We start from the raw sequence: 21,494 nt of genomic DNA on the forward strand, positions 1-21,494 counted from the left end.
CTTCATCTCCTCTGAAAACTATATGCACAAATAACCAGACTGAATTCAGAGCCAGGATTGGAAGGAGGATGCATTTGCAAGTTTTCTAGGGACAATTAGGGAGATGTGCTTAAAATTTGGCCCCAAAAGTTTAGAGGGTGATATATCTGTCTAATCTAGCTAGCTAACCTCCTATTAGTTTTCTATCCATCACTGTAGTCTCTAAGCACTTTCCAGGTAAATTAGGTCTGCATGGTGAAGTCCCTTAGAGGCTTAGAGGACGTTTGGAGTGTTCTGCTCTTCTACCTTCCTTATTAGAGGAGGCTGAGCTTGGGATATAATTTTTTTTCTTTCTTTTTTCCCAGATATGTTACAATATGATTTTTTCCCCGTTTAACTGTACAGTAAGAGGAATTTAAGGTCTGCTCTATTGTGTAAAGCATATACACTAATATACAAAGCTTCTATTTACAGAATTAATGTAGTGTATTATACATATAAAATAAATACAGTATATTAATTCTATCCATAAAAGCTTTACATAGACATTATTTACGTAACTCCATGATTAGCTTTACGGTGACAGCTGATAGGGTATAGAACGAATTTTATTGCTTCACTCGATGTTTTGGTTTAACGTTTTGATTGTTAAATATAAAGTCATGAAGAGTACCAGAATGCTAACAAAACTCAACCAGATTATTTTCTAGTAAATTTCTGCCAGGTTTTATTTATTTGTTTATTAATCTTTTACATAGATTCTAAGTCCTTTAGAATTTAAACTTGACCCAAAGTCTCAGCCTTCCTAGGTGGTCTGTAACATTAAACCATCAACCATTAGTTTTATGCTTTCCCTTATAATGCCAGCAACAGTTTTCTTTTCACTGGCAGGGGTAGGACATCCTTTCTGTCTAGCATAGTAAATTACAAAACAAAACAAAAATCAAGCCCATTTGTGGTTTTATAGATACACTTCAGTGCTTTTAATGGCTGAAATTTTACATTCTTTTTACACAATAATATATTGCAGTGTAAGGCCTATGAAATGATAGATGAAATACTTGCCAAGAGACAAATTAAAAATCAAAGCTATCCACCAATTTTTTACTTTACAATTGACCTTGATCTAGACGTTGCCTACTTGGTTCACCCAACCAAAAGGAAATGTTTAACTATGGATCTGAACCATTAACTCTCGTGGAATTAAGAGACAAACTTAGTTACATTAATCAGGTAACCAAAACAAAATTGGAGAAAGATAACAGGTAGGAAGAAATCAAAACAACATAATAATAATGCTAAGTTTTATCTTCTTATATCAGTCACAAAAAGGAGAGCACTAAAGGTAAATGTATGCCAGTTATCAATTATTATTCCAAGTTCTGTGTAGTTATATGGCCATAAATCTAATAAATAATTAAGAAGAGAAAATCTTATGGGCAACATTTTTCAATATGGAATAAAGACAGAATCATAGAATTTATAATTTTAATGACAGAATCCTAATTGTGGGATTATTATGATTATTATGAAGAAATAAAAGAAGAAAAGAATATGCTTTGTCATGTTTTTAATAGGCAATAGCTCTTAATATCCTATAGATAAGTCTAATAATAGCTATAACAACAGTACATCAAATAGCTATGCTGCACTGTATTTTATTTTGTGGAAAGGCTCATGCACAAACCATAGGCATACGTCAGGGAAAAAACTCTGAAACAGTCATTTTTAGGTTACAGATCTCAAGCTTAAAATAATTAAAACTCAGGTAGCTAAAAACATAAATGTGGTTGTATGGCTTCGTTATGGGAGGTCTCAGATACATGTAGTGAAATAATGGATTAAAGTAAAATCTGACACGGTTTTCTTTCTAATCCTCAATCCTTAGTTATAACAAATAAAAAATTTTAACTTGGATTTGCTTATGATAGCTAAGGTTTTACATTTTAACAGGTACTTTAAAATTAATGAAGGAACTGTCTTACATTTGAAAATACATGCAATTATGTGGATTGTTTTAATATGCACATTAAGTACTAGATTCTGCCACACGTGCTAACAGGCCCCAATTCTTCAAACAGTTATGCACATAATTTTAAGCCTATGAGCAGTCCCCTTGGCTTCAAGGAGGCTAATCATATGTTTAAATTAAGAACAAGTGATCAGGCTTACTTCTAGAGTTGTCCGAATGGGCCAGATTGTGATATTTTTACTTACATTGAGTAGCACCTTACTCTAGGAGGACTTCAATAGAACTACTTATACTGTAAGGCTATAGTCTTCGTGAAAACAGGTTTTACAGCCTAGTTCAGAGTGAGTAACGGGGACAGAATCCGCTCCTTAGTAAACAAAAGCTAAGAGATGCTGGGTCGGATCCTTACCTGGGGTGAAACACCCACCCTACTGAAGTCAACGGGAGATTTGCCATTTACTTCAGTGGGGCCAAGATTTCACCCATGTACATAACAGCATAGTTCCACTGAAATCAGGGGACATATGCTAATTTACACCAGGTCAGGATCTGGCCCTAGAATATTACCAATTTAAAAGAAGTATCCTTTATTTTCTCACTGCGTGCTACTCGTTTAACAAAACAAAACAAAAAGTGTGTTTTCTGATTTACTTTGAGTGAGGAATCTGCAGATTTAAAATGTGGTTTACAATTAACACGGTTGGCTAAAACAGCAGGGGTGAATATAAACAAGACCCTTTATTCTGTTAGCATTTGTTTAACAGTATAAACGTGTTTAGGGCCACAGTTTTTCTCACTTAGAAGCTGATGTATCTCATCTAGTTTCTTGTGAATAGGAATGACCTTGAGTGATTATTGGTCTGGTGGCAAAAAGCAGTCAAGACCTTTCCCAAGACCTCCATTTATAGCGTTGATTTGCATTCTGCTACAGTGATAGCCTAAGTAAATTCTACCGTGGTTTATCGCTTCATTGACAGCTCACTTTAATTAAGCAACTGTGATAAAGGCATTACTTCCTGAAAACTGTATGGAAACTTCTTCTAAGGATGGGGTGGGGAGGGGAGCCAGCTTTTAGGCTTAGAGGTTTTTTCAGGGATTTTTTTAAAGGAAGTAAATGTAATATTCACAGCCAGACAGAAATGAAGAGCAAGGGCCAGATTCTGCTGCCCGTACTCATGCTGTGAATAGAACCTTACTCTGCAAGTACTCCCATTGAAATGCAGAGTAAGACACTGCTCAGTGTAAGTACGTGTGACAATCTAGGATAAGGGCGTTTCTTCAGTCTGGATAATGGCTATGGGGTTTTGGTTTTTTTTATATCTATGTTCATATTATGACACCAACACTCAAAAGAAGATACACAATCCAAGGCACCAGAGACTAACTGCTCCTGAGAACTCAATTTATTTCTCCAAATATGGAGGGATACAGGGTTTCTCCAGCACCTTAGCTTATCCATGGAATTTCATTTCAGCTCTAGCGAAATACGCTTTCCCCTCCCAGCAGTTTCAAACTGCTGCCCATTCCCAGCCACAGATAAGTTACCAAGATACTTCTGGTTAATCTAAAGTGTTCAGGGAACTAACAAAGAACCAAGAGAGTGAGCAAGCAGGAAGGCAAACTGAGAATACTGTAACAGGAATTCACAATGTCAGCTCAGTGAAAGTAACTTTAATAGTCCATAAAACTTGGAGATTTACGGGACTCTGCAATAGGCTAATATTTTACCTATCGCAGTTTTTGACACCACTGTCCATTCCTGGGTTTATTACTAATTTCTAGTTCTAAAGTTTGAAAATGAAATGACCTTCGTCAGTTGTACAATCCACAAAGTAGCCAAGAAAACTCACTTTTGGGGATCTTAAAGCAGCTGACAAAAAGGGAAACCTATTTTAATTGTTCACTAGGGGTAAGAACTGGTAAAAACTGAAAAAACAACAAACAATTTAGTTGCTAGAAAAGAATCCGTAATAGAAACAGCCAACAATTCCCCTGATGCAGAGCAGGCTTTGCCTTCAAAGCTTTTAAAGGAAGGAGGGAGGCCAAAATGAAGGGGAAAGAATAAGGGTTGTGTAAAATTTTTACAAAGGCAAGCGCGTGTGCTGACTCCTTAAAATACAAGACAAGAGTCAGCTGTGTGAAATTACTTAAAAATAAAGCAAGAATTGTTAGTGGGATATTGGCAATATGGAAACCATACCTCTGTCTGAACATTTTCCACCTACTTTTGTTCCAAGTTAGACCTAAATTTGCAATTACTGAAAGAGACCAGATTCAAATAAAGGTTTCTTTGGGCAAGGTTATCAAAAATAGGTGCCTAAAGTTATGCTCCAAAATTTTTAATTAGGCTTCTAAATAAGGCCCTGAGCTTGCAAATGCTTAGGCTATGTCTACACTGCACTCTAAGCCCAAGCTCTGACTCCAGTTTGAGCCCCAACCCCACTTCTGTCCACACACAAATTGGTCTGACTCAGGTCCTCAAGCACTCAAGTGCTAGGACCCTGCTAAGAAAGTGGGTCAGAGCGTAAGTCCTGCTGTGACTCTGGTTGAAGCCCTGTCATTTTTCCGGGGGATGTAAGTCAAGTCACAGACCCAAGTCCAAAGGTCTGTGAAGTACAGCATGGACGTGTTAGTATGGCTATGAGATCTGGGTCCATCAACTGTAAACCACAGTTTACAATGCAATGAGGGTGCTCAAGCAGCGGTTCACAAGTTCACAAGCCCGGGTCCCACAGACCCAGGCTTAGGGTATGTCTAAATTGCAAAAAAAAAAAAAAAAAAAAGACCCAAGGCACCAAGTCTCAGAGCCCAGATCAATGAGACTCATGCTACAGGGCTAAAAACAACACCATAGACATTCAGCCAGAGCTCTAAGACCTATCACCCTCTCTGGGGTTTCAGAGCCCAGGCTCCACTGTAGCCCCATAGCTCAAGCCCCTCAACTGACTTGGCTCTGAGGTTCACTGCCACCCTTTTTTGGCACTGTAAACATACCTTTAGGTATATACTCAAGTCTAAGCACTTGAGTAGTTCCACTGACTTCACCGTGTTCTTTCCAAGAGAGTCCCCCACCCCATCCCACCACACCCCCCACACACACACACTTCTTTACTGTTGCTGTGGGTTTATAAAACAGTACCGGGAAAGTGAAAATTACTATTTCAAAAAAATAAGAGAAAACAATTGTGAAAATCATAAAAATTGATATGCCCAGGAGGTTAATCTAGTCTAGTCTAATCTATTGGTGATAGCCCCAGTCACTGTAGTTTCTATATGCTGATCCTCTGTGCAGGGAGACTATTTTGGGTAACAGCAGCAATCAAGTTTCAGAGTAGCAGCCGTGTTAGTCTGTATCCGCAAAAAGAACAGGAGTACTTGTGGCACCATAGAGACTAACAAATTTATTAGAGCATAAGCTTTCGTGGACTACAGCCCACTTCTTCGGATGCATATAGAGTGGAATAAATATTGAGGAGATATATATACACACATACAGAGAGCATAAACAGGTGGGAGTTGTCTTACCAACTCTGAGAGCAATCAAGTTAACTAGAAAGCCCTGTAGGAGCTGAGCTGCCAGGCTGGGGATCATTAGTCAATGTGGAAATGAGCTCTGTTGGATCTTCAAAGATCTGTGAATTCCCTTCCCGAGACACTGAGGGAATAAACAATAGGAAACTCTGGGCCAGATTCCAATGCCTTGCACTGAATAGTACTGTCCTCCATGTTTATTTCCATTTAAATCAATGTGGTACAGATAGCAAAGTCTGGCCTTCTGTGAGTTGTGTGTGGGAACAGCCTACCTGGGGGAGTTTGCCAACTAGTTTTAGTGTTGCTTTATTTGCTACAAAGCGATCACTACTTTTGTTTTGTACACAACTGGAATTAGTTGACAGTTAAAGTTGTAATTTCAAATGGTATTATAGGGAAATTGAAAAACATTCTAACCAATAAAAGGAGGAAAACAAAAGTTTTTTTAAAACAATTATAAATATACGACTGTTGTAATATGTATCTGACAGTGTTCTAGGATGATTTTGATAAAATATAGTCAAGGACAGAAGGTAAGTGTCATGGGTACACATCTGTGTTCCATTTCTTTATGAGATTTACTGAAGACACACAATAGATTAATGTTAGACAAATCTGAATGCATGGTAAGAAAAAAAGTGAGACAACAAAATGCGCAAGGGCAGACAATAGAGTCTCCTGACTAAACAAAGGTTGGGGGTTTTTTTTGCAAGAAATCTGCATCATAAAACCACTGCACAAGAGAGTTCTTCTCAGATTTCGGCAAACTGGTTTTAAACTTCCATCTACAATCTCCAGTTTTGCCACAGAACTTTTGCATATATGCTGCAATGTGCACCAGACAACCTATTTGTTAAAAACAAACACACACCACCATAAAAAACTGTGTTGGAATCATGCCTGCAGGAAGGCAAAACTAAGAATATTACAGAGCTGCTCACAAATGTATCCTGATGCAACTCCCAGTGAAGTCAGTGGAAAGTCTGCTATTGACTTACAACTGGGTTCTGGTTTAAAACATATGCAGCCAAATTCAAGGCAGTCTGGATGCACAGTCTGTAAATCAGTTCACGATTTATCTTTATGTCAGACAAATCCTGGTTTCCACAAATATTAATATCATATTGTCTCTGATATTAAATGGGAGACTGCCAATGAGATCAATATTTAGAATAAAAAGTTATTTTTTCTCTTGATTAGTGGGGGAAATAGAGAAGTGGTGCAACTCAGCATGCCATAATGGAAGAACAATTTACACTTTTTAACACTGTCTTTGTCTTGACAAATGTCTGTGTGGATCTGGCTCTAGGCACGGTTTCCATAACCATGCTATTACAAAATATAGAGACTAGTCCTATTCCAATGAAAGTCCCTGGGTCTTTTTTTCCCAATTACATAAGTGGGAGCTAGATTGGGTCCATGGTTACTGTTCAACCTTTACTGTATTTATGCTGATACGAGTCTCTGTTTATGCACTTTTATCTGTTGCTTGTCATTCCTCAACCTGTCATCACCAGAAGGTGATATTCTCAGACACAGAGCATCAGCCCCAAGAAGTCATAATTCTGGCAACGAAACTTCATTTCTGAAAGTACTTTTTGAATGACATCAGGCTGAAATTAGACTGCGTCCATGGATAGGAGCAACTAGGCTGTGGGTATGAAGTAAACAGAGCTTAGGTAGCAAAAAACAGTCCACCGTATTCGCTTTTTGGCAGGCACCCATGACACAGCTAACAAAGTATCTTATACTTTCACTGTATCTCAGATTTCAGCATGAAAAGAGAGGAGCATTAAAGAAAAACCTTTCTAAAAAAATCAGTTATTGAAATATATTTCACATAATCTTGTACAAGGTAGAGATCAGATAGTGTTCTTTGGGGGGGGAAAATGTGATACAACTCCAAGTCATCATGTGATGTGGCAGCTACTAAAGTTACTGGTAATTTTTATTAGTATGGCAGAGAGCCGGACAAAGGTCTTCTCTGTAAGCAAGGCCTTTTAAGAAATAAACTAAAGCTTCCTGAACTGATGAGCCCAAACAGGGCTTAGTTGATAGAGGGGGGGATCACAGAGGTTGTGCTCCAGCTCAAGCCCGAATGTCTAGACCACAATTTTACAGCCCAAGTCAGCTGACATAGGCCAGCCATGGGTGTTTACACACCACCAAACACAGTTCGTAACTAGAGCGCCTACAAATAATAATATATATATCTAATGGTATTGTCACGCTACGCAAATGGCAGGACTGGACACACTACTTCCACCTATAGTCTGGAGTAGCGACAATGGGGTGTGAATTTCACCCTATGGTATCCTGCATTTCTTTCCTCTGCAGCACACATATCTCTCTGATATCTTTTGCAGGGTAGGCAAAATGAATTATGCCAGTCTTGGAAAGACCACCTTTCACTATAACAGGTGAACTTTTATTCTTTTCTCTTCACAGAGAGAATTGTTTTATAACCATTATTAAGAGCCACACAATCTTTAGAAAGCTAATATAACACAATTATATTTACATTGGATACTAAAATACATACAGATGATTTGAAAGCAACACTTTAAGTACTACATTCAGTTTAAAAGCCCCAGTGCTGAAGCAAAAAAACTGAACTGCTAATGTTGTCGGCCCAGTACCATTTATATTTATGAGGGTCTAACAACTTTACAAGCCCTGTGGCTGCTCTCAGTAGTGAAACCTGAAATAATAAAAATATATTTTATTATTAAAAATATCAAAACATCATGCATAAAGTACAGAAGCAGACAATATTACATGTAATTACATAAAACTGGTAAGCTGTCACCTCTTGAGTATTTAAGTCAAAGAACTGCAGTTAATTATGAACAGCTTTAATGTTTTGTGGTGCAAAGAGTTAATTAACTCAGGAAGAAAAGAGAACATGAATTTAATAACTTTACTGCTATTCAGTTTAACATAGCAAATTTGATCAGTTGCTAATCAAGCATCTTTATTTCCATCTTTTCCCTTTTGTCTATAACACAAACGATTTCTTAACATATGCTAACAATTAGCAATTCTTAAAACACCTACTCAACTGCATATTGAAATATATGTGTTGTGGAGTAAAAGAATTTTATTTGATTCAAATGTTAATCAGAAGCAACTTTGCATTATTTTTGTTACAAGAATAGACCCCAATATCTTATTTCAGTGACTACGTAGTGTACATGATACAGATGAAATATGACGTTGTAAAAAACACCCAGGCATGAACCCAGCACTGCAATCAGATGTGCATGGGTATACCGCTGTACTGATGCAAAAACCCACTGAAGTCAATGAGGTTCTCTGGGGGGCCCACCAAGATTCAACTACAGGATCAGGACCAAGGACCCTTTGAAATGTTATCTAAAGACAGGGTTCCACTGATACATCCAGTATATTAGCATTTTCTAGAAAATCTCCACATTCCATTTAATCCAAAGTAAAACAAGCCATGCAAGCTCCATTCAAGCGCATTTTGAATAGCAATGATCTGAACATACAATCGCTTTTGTAGTTAATTTGCACTTATTTTATTCATATCTTTTGATACAATTGACATGGTAATTCATTGCACATGTACTAAATTAAGGATGATTGCGCCTGATTGCCCAATTATTGTAAAATGCACAAACTGTGCGAAAATAGTTGATAGGACAGTGCATGTTTTCTCTACAAAGCCTCTCAGAGTACTTCAAATCTAAGAAAAAAAATAATCCAACAGATAATCATAACGGTTTGGCTTCAACTGCGGAAAACTGAACAGAGAATGATTTAAAGCTCAAGGAACTGTACCATATGTGAAAAGGAGATTAAATCATCTCATTGTTATGTATTCAATGTCACATTAAAAGAAAAAGGATCAGTCTAGTGGAGTCTGACATATTTCTATTTTGTCCTGAAGAACGAAATAGGAAATAGCTATTTATCAGTTTTTCCTTTGAAATAATAATAATACAAATGCATACAACTGACATTATCAAAGCCTGAGCACTTCCTGTTTTCTTCCCAAATGGTATAAAGAGTTGTTCCTTCTGCTACAGAGATTAATAGCTACACCAGAGACAAGATGTCCCGAGAGGGTCAGATTTTCCATTGCCTTCTGTAGTCTTTTACCACTGAGCGAAGTGAGTCTCATATGGGTGCAAAATGCTACCACATCATGCTGAGAGCATTTTGCACTCACTTTACGGTTGTAGATGGCTAGACAAGGTTCGATGCAGTGGAGAATCAACCTTAGAGAATATATTCTTCCTAGTCACTTCCTTTTTCTCTCAAGTTTTATTTGTTTTCTGTTACATAGCACCACAAACAAAAACACAGATGCGGTTATGTAATTAACTCCTATGCTACCTAACAGCACTATGTAGAGAAGGAGAAACTTAGGATCCTTAGTACTGTAGCTCCATGGAGCTACGCCAATTTACACCAGTAGAAGATCTGGCCCTTTTTAACACTGCATATTATTAAAGAAACCAAATTATTAAAAAAAAAAAACATGTTCCCACTAACTTAAAAGGGTTGTCCACTTACAGTCCCAGCATGTCGCTGGTTTATTCCTGGGTCTGAAGCTCTTTTTGGATGACTTCATTACCTCTTTTTAATTTAAAGATACCCATGAGGGAGATATTTATAAGCTTCTATGGATCCAAAATGCCCACAATGTGCAAAGTGTCAACATGCTGTAGATTTTTATTAAAATGGGCAGAGAATGGAATGTTGCTGGTGTATGATCATTGAGGGTACTGCTTCAGAAGTTACAGCACGAAATATACTTCAGCTGGGGAACTCCAGTTGCATATCTGGAGAGAGGAATTTAATAATACAGCGAGCCTGACAGAAGGGCATTATTTTCTTTCTTTGCAGTACTTTTTTATTTTCCTCTTGCCAAGTTGTTTTTTTCCTGTTTGAGGCAAGAACTGTAGTACAATACTTAATATAAGATATATTATATTATATTACATCTCTATTTTGTTTTTAATGTTGACCAGCACTCAATTTGGCTTCTCTCTTCGACTCCCCACCTCCCTGCCCCAACTTAGACTACAGCACTAAGTTCAAGCTAGAGAATAAATTTATGGAGGGGGGAAAATAGAGTGAGAACCAAGGCCTCATGTTTTCATTTGGACCTACAGAGTTTTTCCCTTAAATTTGTTACTGTTCTCTTTCATCGGTTGCCAAGTTGCCCCATCCTGCCTTTAGCACAGACATGAACATGCTGCTCCTTTCTGAGACATCATTAATAGACCGGGGCAAACGTCTCTAAAACTTTCCTGTGAATATGCACAAAAATAAAAAGTTGAATTTGCTTCCGCTGTGTTAACAGCCCTTTGGTGTTCACTCCCTACAAATAGGCTTAGTGTGCTTGAGTGTCCTGGCAGGAACATTCACAGAAACAGCCAATTTTAAGTGAAAGTCTGAAAACATTCCTAAAAACCAGACTTGTAAGCACACATATCCACACAGGGAATCTAGTTTTAAGAGCTGTGCTCCTCCATTCATGGAACAGAAACAATACGATGTGACTTAATCAAAACTAAACAACAGCAGCTAGAATTTTAAATTTCAACTAGTGAATACTTGCAATGAACTTCTCATGAATAATTTACGGAGTAAGGTGTATTTATAAAAGTAATGGGTGAATAATTTCAAATTAATTAAAGAGACCTCCCAAGAAAATTCTCATGGGCAATTTGCAAACGGAAGGCTAAATTCCCCTAAGTTGCAAAGCAACAGGGCTGGATTCGGATACCCTTGCTCATGTTAAGTAGCACCTGACTCCATGACTGGTGACAAAAATGTGACTCCTGGAGTATGGGTGACAGACGCTAACTCTTAATCATTGCTGGTAGCATCTGAACATTGCATTTTGCTAGGGTTGCTCTAATGGCAATTTTTTCAGCCCCTTCAGCCTAGCGTACAAGGGTCAGATTAGTTAGCGGTTGGTTGATTAGTTAGTCCTACACAGTTCTGCAAAGGGAAGAGAAGGGTGCAAGAAGTTATTCTCTCTCTCTCTCTCTCTGCAGGAGGGTTGCACAATTCCATCACTGACTGTCCTGTGCTAGTCTATAGCTTGGACTTGGCTCCATATGGAGAAGATGGTGTGCGAGAGGGCTCATGTCCACTTCCTGCCTGCTCTTCTAGCAGAACGGAACTTGCATAGGGAAGCACATACTGCACCTTGTAAAAAGGTGGCAGGGCAAAAGGCTTTAATGACATATCTTTCATTGGAGTTCACCAGTCTGAGGTGAAGACTGACATTCCAATTGATCAACTCCCAGCCAAAGCTGCAGTAAGACATAGGTACAATAGGATTGTGCATAGAGCCCTGGCTCCTGGAGTGATATGAGTACCTCAGAATCTCAGCTCTCATTTAAAATATAATCCCTCACAATTGCAGAGGGAATCTTAGAACCATGAACAAAGTGTAACGGAGACAGAGACGCAGACTGACACAATAGCTTTGAGGGGCGTGGACTGCCCCAGCTCCAAGACCCACTTGACCCCTTGTCAACACTGCCCCAGAAAGGGAGAGGAGTGCAACAGGACCAGCCTGCTCTCCCCAACAGATGCACACTTGCTGCTGGGGTAAGTGCAGGGGCCCCCCCGCTGCAGCTCTCAAGGGGAAGAGATCTGTGCTGCTGTTCTTGGGGAGGAAATGTGGGGTCAGCGCCGCAGAGGCTCCAAAGTGCTTTAGGCCCCTGCTCCTAGCCAGCTGTCATCTTCCAGGACAAACACATGCACTTAAATCAGGGACCATTCACAGAGAAACACCAGCAGTCAGCAAGGAATCCTACCACTCCAGATAAAGGGGAGGAAAGAGGAAACTGTCAGCCCCCAAACTGCTATCTTATCTCACATGCTAGCAAGGAAACCTGCAACTAATCCAAATATCTGGACTAGCAAATCACACCCTAGACTAGACAACCAGGTGAAACCCCGCTTAGTTCATTATAAAATTAAAAGAGCCCCTGCCTCCCAACCCCAGCCGTAGATGTTCCTCGGCATACACATTTTATTAATAAAGAACTGAATATCATGCACTTGTGACCTTTCCTTCTGGTGAGTGATCCATCCGGGGGTGTCTGATTCAGCTTCCGCTGTGTTAATTTGGCTTTGGAGCACTTCCACAGGCTACACAGTTAACACAGCTGCCAAATTCAGTTTACTCTGTCTATGACGTACTCTATGTAAGATGAGAAATGGCACTGCTGTTGGAGCAGACCCCTGCAGGGCAAACTCTGCAACTAGCCTCACCAAAGAGCAAACGATCAAACAGATCTACAAAAACACAGGACGAGTCGCTAAAATGTGTGAATATGCTTATGTGAAGACTGGTGATGAAAACCACTCAAGACATCATACAAAATCCGTCCATAATTCATAGTAAATGAGTGTCCTTTGGGGTACGAATCAATCAAATCATTTCTGCACTAAGGCGCATCCCTGGCTGCTGAAACAATAAACGCTCCAACAGACAGCATGCTACATGGGGCATCTCCTCAGCTGGGATACGTTCTCATAGCTCGGGCGAAGCCAGTGGGGTTCTGACAATTGACACCAGCTAAGGATCGGCCCCAGTAGGTTTAAAAGTATGCTGATGGGAAGTATTTATTTGCAGGGAATTTAATAAGTCTCCTACTTCCTACGCTAGCACAGAAGCTAAATAAACTGACTCACTAGCTACAGTCAGCAAAGAATGTCACATTTAATCTATAATCCTACAAAGCAGATGTGCTGAAAAAATTTAAGTAAATTTGGCCTCTATCTAGTTGAGGAAAGATCACATGCTCATCTATGGAACGTGCACAGACCCTTATTCAGAGATGTAATTAGCTGCCATTTTGCTCCCACAACAAAAGCCTACTATCTGATTATAGAGAACGTCTAAGTGTCCCTACAGTGCCTACTTTCATCTCTTTCTTACACAGGATCCAAAACTGCTTCTATTGAAATAAGGGCAAAACTCCCATTGACTTAAACGGGGAAGGAACCAGGCCTCTTATGTGCACGTGTTTGTGAATGCATACATAACACAGTCTCTTCTGGATCTTGCTACAGAACATGTTTAATGGCGCGCTAGTGGTTTATTGTATTAAGTAGATTAAAGTATAATTGCTCTAATTGCAGTTTGCCTTGTATTTATAAACCACAGAAATGTACGGTGCGAGCAAACAGAAGGCACAGCAGTCCTGCCGTTATAGTGTTACTTCCTAACTTTGCAAGTAATTGTGGAAGACCTGGAAGCAGATTTAGGCCAGCCATTCAAATGTACTTTAGAAGCAGATTTCTAGATAGAGGCAGTTAGGGATAAATTGAACACGGGACAGGGATCCAGGAACTCAAACTTCAAAAACATACATAAGAACGGCCATACTGGGTCAGGGTCCATCTAGCCCAGTATCCAGTCTTCCGACAGAGGCTAATGTCAGGTGCTTAAGAAGGAATGAACAGAACAGGCAAACATTGAGTGATACATCCCCTGTCATCCACTCCCAGCATCTGGCAATCAGAGGCTAGGGACACCTAGAGCATGGGGTTGCATCCCTGACCATCTTGGCAAATAGCCACTGAAGGAGCTATCCTCCATGACACTGACTTCTTCCCGGAGTCATTTCCCTCTCCGCCTCAGGTTCTCCCATCTGTAAAATGGGGATAATATTTACCCTACAGGGACAATGTGAGAATTATTAACTAGTTAATGTTTGCAATACAATTTGAAGATGTAAAGCGCTATGTAAGCACCAATTATTATTTTTGAACAGATACAGTAAAACAAAACACTGAATGGGATTTTGCAAGGGGATGGGACCTGTATTTTCCTTACATGTCGATTATGTTTAGTGTTAAACTCCTGAAACATGCAGCATTCATCTAGGGAATAGGTCCTTCGTTAGCAGTAGGGATGTATACTTCATGACATGCTGTTTCCTTACTACTACTGGGCTATTGCTCATGTCCGTGATATACAAGCAGTTAAGAAATAATTTTCTAAGGTTACTGACAAATAAGGAGAAGGGGCTATTCACTTTTTTAAAAAATGATTTACTTGTTTTGCATTTAACTTTTTAAAACTGGTGAGAGAGGAAATCCAAACCCAACCTACATAAGGAAACCAAGCTTAAAATGATCTGAGACGTTTTTCAAAAGCTTATCTTGGTATGAAACTATCATGGAATAGCATTTGAAAGCAAATATCAACATAACAATAATTTACTATCAGTTATAAATAAAGACCACTATATTTGTCTGCACATCTTAAAAACCACATAATCCCTGCTCAGCAATTTGAAGCTTTTTGACAGTTCTGAAAATGAAAAATGGCACTCCTTTATTAACAGGCTCTTCAGAATTCATTTACCAGAAGACATGCAGAAAGGAAAGGTTCCAAAAGGAAGCCGCACAATTCACTTTTGATATAAACTGTAAATTCGCTATGATCAGAAATGTAATTAATTCTGGAGTTGCTGTGCTTCCCAGTTTATGCTTTTGGATAGTTTATCGCACTGAAATGAGAGTTCTTTTTAAAGGATTCAGTTGAAGGTCATGCCAGCAATGTATATAAAGCCCTCCATTTTAAATGAACAAATATATAATAGTCTAGGCTCTAGAACAGTGGCTCTCAAACTTTTTTTACTGGTGACCCCTTTCACAAAGCAAGCCTCTGAGTGCGACCCCCCCCTTGTAAATTAAAAACACTTTTTTATATATTTAACACCATTATAAATGCTGGAGGCAAAGCAGGGTTTGGGGTGGAGGTTGACAGCTCGCAACCCCCCATGTAATAACCTTGTGGCCCCCTGAGGGGTCCCGACCCCCAGTTTGAGAACCCTGCTCTAGATACTTGGGTTACCATCTCTCCCCTGTGTTCTCCCAAAGCAAATGTCATCAGATGAGATGTGTCTGCTCTCTAGCTTTAGGTTCTACCTAGATCCTACTGCTGTGCCCTGTCTGTTTGCAGAATCCTTCTACAAATCTACCTCCCTAAAGACAACCACCAATGCTAGTCTGTAGCTGCCTGCAAGGGCTTTGTATTTGAGTCAATTCAAATTTGTTATCCTGTTTTCATTAGCTCTCCCTTATCTATTCTCTTATCCCCCCTTTTATTTTAGCAGATTGACTGGTTTTTCCTCTGGTATGTTTGACCAAGTTTAATAAATGTTCTGCATTATCGCAGCATTCTATGCACAGCCAAGAATGATGCAGAAGGGATAGATTTTTGCCACTCTACTTTGAGTAGGACCTTACGCCACAAGCAGGCACTATGAAAACGATAAGAATAACTGCAGGATAAGGTACTACTTAGTGTGAGTAAAGCTGGTGAAATTGAGCCTCAAACAAACAAAATAAATATTTAGCATCATGAATGGAAGATAACTTCAAACAATTACCTTATGGCTAGGCCACTGACTATTTCTTTGTTAGGTCCATGTTTTCACTGGCTATACACAATTGTCAAAAATTAAACAACTTCAGCATTGCAACATGATTTAAATATCCATCTCAGGGTGTTTAGATTGTGTGAATATGAAGGTGATAAACATGGTTCAGATGCTTTGATAATAAGTATCCCCTCTCCCCTTCTGTATTAGGGCTATCACAGAGTACGAACCATAGTTTGCACAGAAAGCATGTATCTTAGCTTTGAAGCGTCAAACATTTGTTTAGGTTGAACACTCACAGGAAGCAAAGATGATAAAGCACATTTTGCTGTATGAACACAAAGCAATGTCAATGCTTTGGAAACTGTGTGCTCAATTTTGACTAGAGGTGTGCAGACACTTAAGGGCACATGAATTAGTAATTCAGCTGATAAGCTGTACCCAGATGGGTGCCTGATGAAATCTTGGTAGGTGGTAAATACCACGAATTGCCAGGCTGCCTCTATTCTGGGGATATAACTGAAAAATGTGAACACAACCATAGAACAAATGGACATGTGAGCCCAATCCCACACTACTCACGTAGGGCTGAGTGGTGCTTTTACAGTCTGCCCTATGGAAGGGGTGACACATAGATGCAGTGCCCCTGGAGCTTACTCCCCTTATGCATCTAAGCAGCTGTTACAGCACACAACTGTGGGTGTGGGGTGACCAGGGTTCCTTCCCTGCCCAATTATTCATAGCAGCAAGTATGAGGAAAGTAGCTCTTCCCACGCCAGCTAGAGTTGCAATCTGAGCAGGAAAGCCTTGGGGGCCTTATTCCCTGTGTGGCCAAGTAAAGGCAGCAACAAACTGCCTGTATGGATCCTGCAAAACAACATAGACACCAAGGGCCAGATTCAGATATCCTTGAGTAGTATCTTACTCCTGGAGTAGTCCTACTGAAATCAGCAATGCTATTTGTGGAATAGAGTACTACTCAAGGCAAATAAGAGTATCAGAATTTGGCCCTAGACTCCTGGTCCTTTATCAGGTCTTAACGAGACGCGATAAATCGATCCCCGATAAATCGATCGCTACCCGCCAATACGGCAGGTAGTCTGGACATACCCTAACAGGAGGGGTTCTCCCTGCTCTGTAGTTAATCCTCATCCCTGAGAGGTGGTAGATAGAACAAAGGAAGAATTCTTTTGGTGACCCAGTGCGGCCTACACCAGGGGTTAGGTTGGCTTCACTATGTGCTAAAGGATGTGGATTTTTCACACTGCTGAGCAATCTAGCTGGGTTGACCTAATTTTTTAGTGTAGGCCTGGCCTCAGAGTATATCTATACTGTAAACAAAACAAAAGTGTTCTTAGCTTGGTTTAGGTAACCGAAGTTAAAACAGCAGTGAAGACATTGAAAAACTTGAGCTAGTTAGCAGCTCAAGTTCCAAGCCTATGGGGCAGCCTGGGGTTGAACTGAGTTGCTGTATCTCCACTTTTATTTTAATCCAGATTAGCTAACCTGAGTTAGGAATGCATTTTTGTGTGTGTGCAGTGTAGACATACCATCAGAAGTGAGTGGGAAGAGGCAATGACAAAGAGGAGCAGAACTAGTCTCTTGCAAGGAAAAGCAGATGCTGTAACAACCACTCTATCAAAAGGTACACAGTAGCCCTTTCCCCCGCCCTCCAGGAGATAACACTGTGCAATGAATGAGGCAAGGGTTCTATGAAAAAAAAAATCTATGTGCTCATGTAATTAAATAATACATCAAAATTCATATGCACAAAGAGGCTGAATTAAGGTTGCATAAGCCACATTAATGTTGGCATTTCTTGACTCCTGAGTACTTGATTGTGAAACCTTAACACTCCTTTAACATAGTTTGTGTGTAACTGTATAGAGTAGAACCTCAGAGTTACGAACACCTCGGGAGCGGAGGTTGTTCGGAACTCTGAACAAAATGTTATGGTTTTTCTTTCAAAAGTTTACAACTGAACACTGACTAAATACAGGTTTGAAACTTTACTATGCAGAAGAAAAACGCTGCTTTTAACCATCTTAATTTAAATGAAACAAGCAGAGAAACAGTTTCCTTACCTTGCCAAATCTTTTTTTTTTTTTAACTTTCCCTTTTTTTTTTAGTAGTTTATGTTTAACACAGTACTGTACTGTACAGTCTTTGCTTCTCCCCCCCACCCTGCATACTTCTGGTTCCAAATGAGATGTGTGGTTGACCGGTCACTTTTTGTAACTCTGGTGTTCATAACTCCGAGGTTCTATTGTATTTAAGACAGACGTCCCTACAGATAGGGTTATTAAAAATGTCACATTATTAAAAAATCCTAACTTGACTAAAGCTTTACAGGTATATTTTGTTTTATGGGAGAGATTCTATACAGAGAAGATTTATATGGAGTCCTTCTTAGAGTTTTGCAGACACTTTGTGGTTACATTACATCATAAGCATAACTTAAATCAGGGATAGCACTTCTAAACCACTCCACAACTAAGTTCTTATCTTTTAATGACCATGCTACTGTGATTCTATTCTTCTTCTCCATACGTACTATATTAATATTTTATACTCCCTAAATTGTGAATGCAGTTTACCATAACAGTGTAGAAAATAGCAAATACACATTGTCCTTTGCCAACAGAAAATCCTTAACAGCTGTTTATTGCTCATTTGCAAAACATAACAGCAATGGAATTCCATTACTTAGAGAAACTGACTGTTCCATGATATCCTTGGCAACTAAAGCTTTACTTATCTTTTTGAACAACAGATTCTCAAACTTTCCTCCTCTTACGGAAATAAAAAGACAGTAAGGACACATTTTTAACTGTAAAATGCTCAAATCTGACTCCCAAAAAATTGCTTTCTGTTTCTGAAATCTAACCCTGTTACCCCCCTCCCCTCTCCAAAAAAAATCACTCACTGAAACTTATGAAAAACATTTCAAGCTACCAACTCTTTAACAAGAAGGATATTTTAGTGAGGTCAAGACTAGGAAAATAAGAAGAAATTCAGACTTGCAGTCTGAATAATATTAGGAGTCCAGAATAACATTAGAGAAATTACTTAGGCAAGCTTATAACTGTCTGTACCAAAATTCTGGAACAGGAACTTTTGTCCTCTATCTGTTCAAAACATTTTGCTACCCCTATGAAATGTCTTAGAAACCAAGCTAAATAAAGTTACGGTTTATACAACAGATATTTCACATATGGTTTTAACTAAATAACTTACAAGTCTCCAATAGCTTTAAAAAGAAATAACTGCAGCATACCAAATAGATGCTAACTCCTCAAAAAGCCAGGACATGTACATACCATCCATAATCTGGTTTCTATATTTAGATAAGAGCTCTACGTAAAGCCAGGAAGGTCAGCATTGACTCTGGTCAAATATATTTTAACAGACATCTCTTTACCAGACAATATTTACCATGCTCTACCTCTCCCATACCCCACATTATGCCTTACAGAAGACATGAGATGGAACTTGGCCTATTAAAAGAGACCGGACATCGTGGTCACATACCTCAATAATCCTGTCGTGAATCTGCAGCCCTCCTTCTTTGGCAGCAGGCCCACTGTCAATTATTTTCGATATAAAAATTCCTTCACTAGATGAGCCATCTTGATTGTCCTTTAGGAATGAAAAGAAAAATATAACATTGTACTTTATACCAGTTCTTATACCAGCTCTAATTTGTCTAAGGCTGAATCTTGTCAATGACACATGAGCTCCAAAACGCTCAGCGCCAACCTAAAGTAATTATGGTAGTTACTATGGGCTAGATCCTTAAGTGCTGAGTACCTACAACTTCCATTTAAAAATGCAACCACAAACAGGCTTGTATTTGTTATCTCACTTTACACTGATAGTTACCTAAAGCCAGTTCCTGAGAGGTGCTGATCCCCTCCATCATTCATTTGTGTAATAAGTATATAATGCAAGAGAACAAATGCAGAAACAGCAATGGCAAATGAAATAAAACTAACAAGCTATTCTTTATGTCCCAGTGGGCCTGCACAATCAGTTCCCATAAGTGCTAACAGCATAGAGTGGTGATGATGAAGGAGTGTAGTTAAAATGTGTTAATTATGGGGGGAGGGGGAGGGTTTGAGGGAAAATCTCAATGTTAAGCTGCCAAGAACAAGCCCAAATTTCTGTCACATTATTGAGAGGCAAAGAAGCTGTTCTATCAAAGTTAAGCTGTTTCCTTTCTGAACTAACAGGACAAATTAAAATCCACCACCTGACCTAATTCAGGTCACATGATGTTGGATCCAGCTAGTCAACATCAAGGGGGGAAAAAATAGTAATATGTGTTCCTGTAAGAAGTTCAGTCCTGGACACTTGCACAGGCAAAACTTCCGCTGAAATCAAGGAGTTCAGAACTGAGCAGACTGTGGGTTGTTTAAATTATATACTTTCCACAGTACAGTGGGCTGTTTAGTGTCTGATGGAAAGGATGGTAAATTTCTGAAGCCCCAACAGCAAATGCAGTTTGAAACAAGTTGTTAAAGGACCCAATCCTGTCAGCACTGAACTCATGGGACTACGTATTGACAGGAGCGTGGTCTGCAGGAATGGGCCTTATGTGCTTCAGCATTGTCTACGCGATCCAGATGTGACAGCCCATCCACATCATTTAAGTGTAACTACCTGTGATCATGGATGAAAAACAGTGATACGGGGGGAAAAGCAGACACTCCATGTCGGTTTGAATATAAGGCATGAAACCATCTCCTACGGAGCCAAATATGTAGTCAGGAGCATTTCTTTCTCCAAACATTGATCTACGTGCTCTCCCTAACAAGAAAAGGCAAACACGTTTTAACATACCACACATGGCCGGCCACCAATAATATTAAATCCAAGAGAGCCAGAGTCGCGATGAAGGACAAGAGTCAGTGCTTTAGTCTCTTCACCCTAGGAAGAACAGGTAAAAGCATTCAAAACATGTGCATATAGGCCGATGCTAAGATGAGTCATGCTTCCATCTAAATATTTAGTTTGCTGATGAATTCCAGGGGAAGCTGTTTATGGCCAGATTTTCAAGAGTGCTCAAGACCCAGCACTCCCATTGTTCCCACATTCCATCTATTCCATTGTTCTCAATAGGAATTGCTGAGTGCTGAGCTCTTTTGAAAATGCAGAATTTAAGATTTATACATCATTTATTTTGCAAGCTAGAGCAATGAGAACCCTTTGCTGTGTCATGTGTCTCAGGTCCATAGCTTAATGGAATAAAAAAAAAAATGTCCATATGCTATGTAGTAATTATAGCTATCTAAAAATCTTCAGGGTCACCTATAGTCTGCTTTCTCTGATTCTTTTGTGATTGATTCTTGGGACGGCATTTTTATGTTGCCACTCTTTGTCTTGCTGATTACATTATGTTGTCCTAAACTATGAGTGATCTGAAGCAGCAGCAGACATGAAGTGTTATGAAACAGCAATTCTTCTGTGAATTTAGCAGGTAGAACTGACAAAAAGCATCAGACTCCTAACTGTTGTTCAAAGTGAGTATTACAGAGACCAATTCCACTGAGATTCTAATTAATTCGGATCCTATCTATAAAGGCTTGACAGTGATAATAATAGAAAACCTCCTTCACTGA

General features: G+C 39.3%; 1 protein-coding gene across 1 annotated transcript in view; it reads right to left on the reverse strand.

Annotated features, from left to right (window-relative positions):
* PDZRN3 (PDZ domain containing ring finger 3) overlaps nucleotides 1–21,494 on the reverse strand; it is a 201,876-nt gene that overhangs the window by 168,730 nt on the left and 11,652 nt on the right. Inside the window, exons 2-3 of the mRNA XM_034776215.1 lie at nucleotides 20,716–20,802; nucleotides 19,405–19,512 (exon numbers count right to left, since the gene is read on the reverse strand). Coding sequence (XP_034632106.1) covers nucleotides 19,405–19,512; nucleotides 20,716–20,802 — 195 coding nt within the window. The remainder of the gene's footprint in view (nucleotides 1–19,404; nucleotides 19,513–20,715; nucleotides 20,803–21,494) is intronic.

This window comes from Trachemys scripta, chromosome 7 (assembly GCF_013100865.1).
Source record: "Trachemys scripta elegans isolate TJP31775 chromosome 7, CAS_Tse_1.0, whole genome shotgun sequence".
NCBI classification, from domain to species: domain Eukaryota; kingdom Metazoa; phylum Chordata; order Testudines; family Emydidae; genus Trachemys; species Trachemys scripta.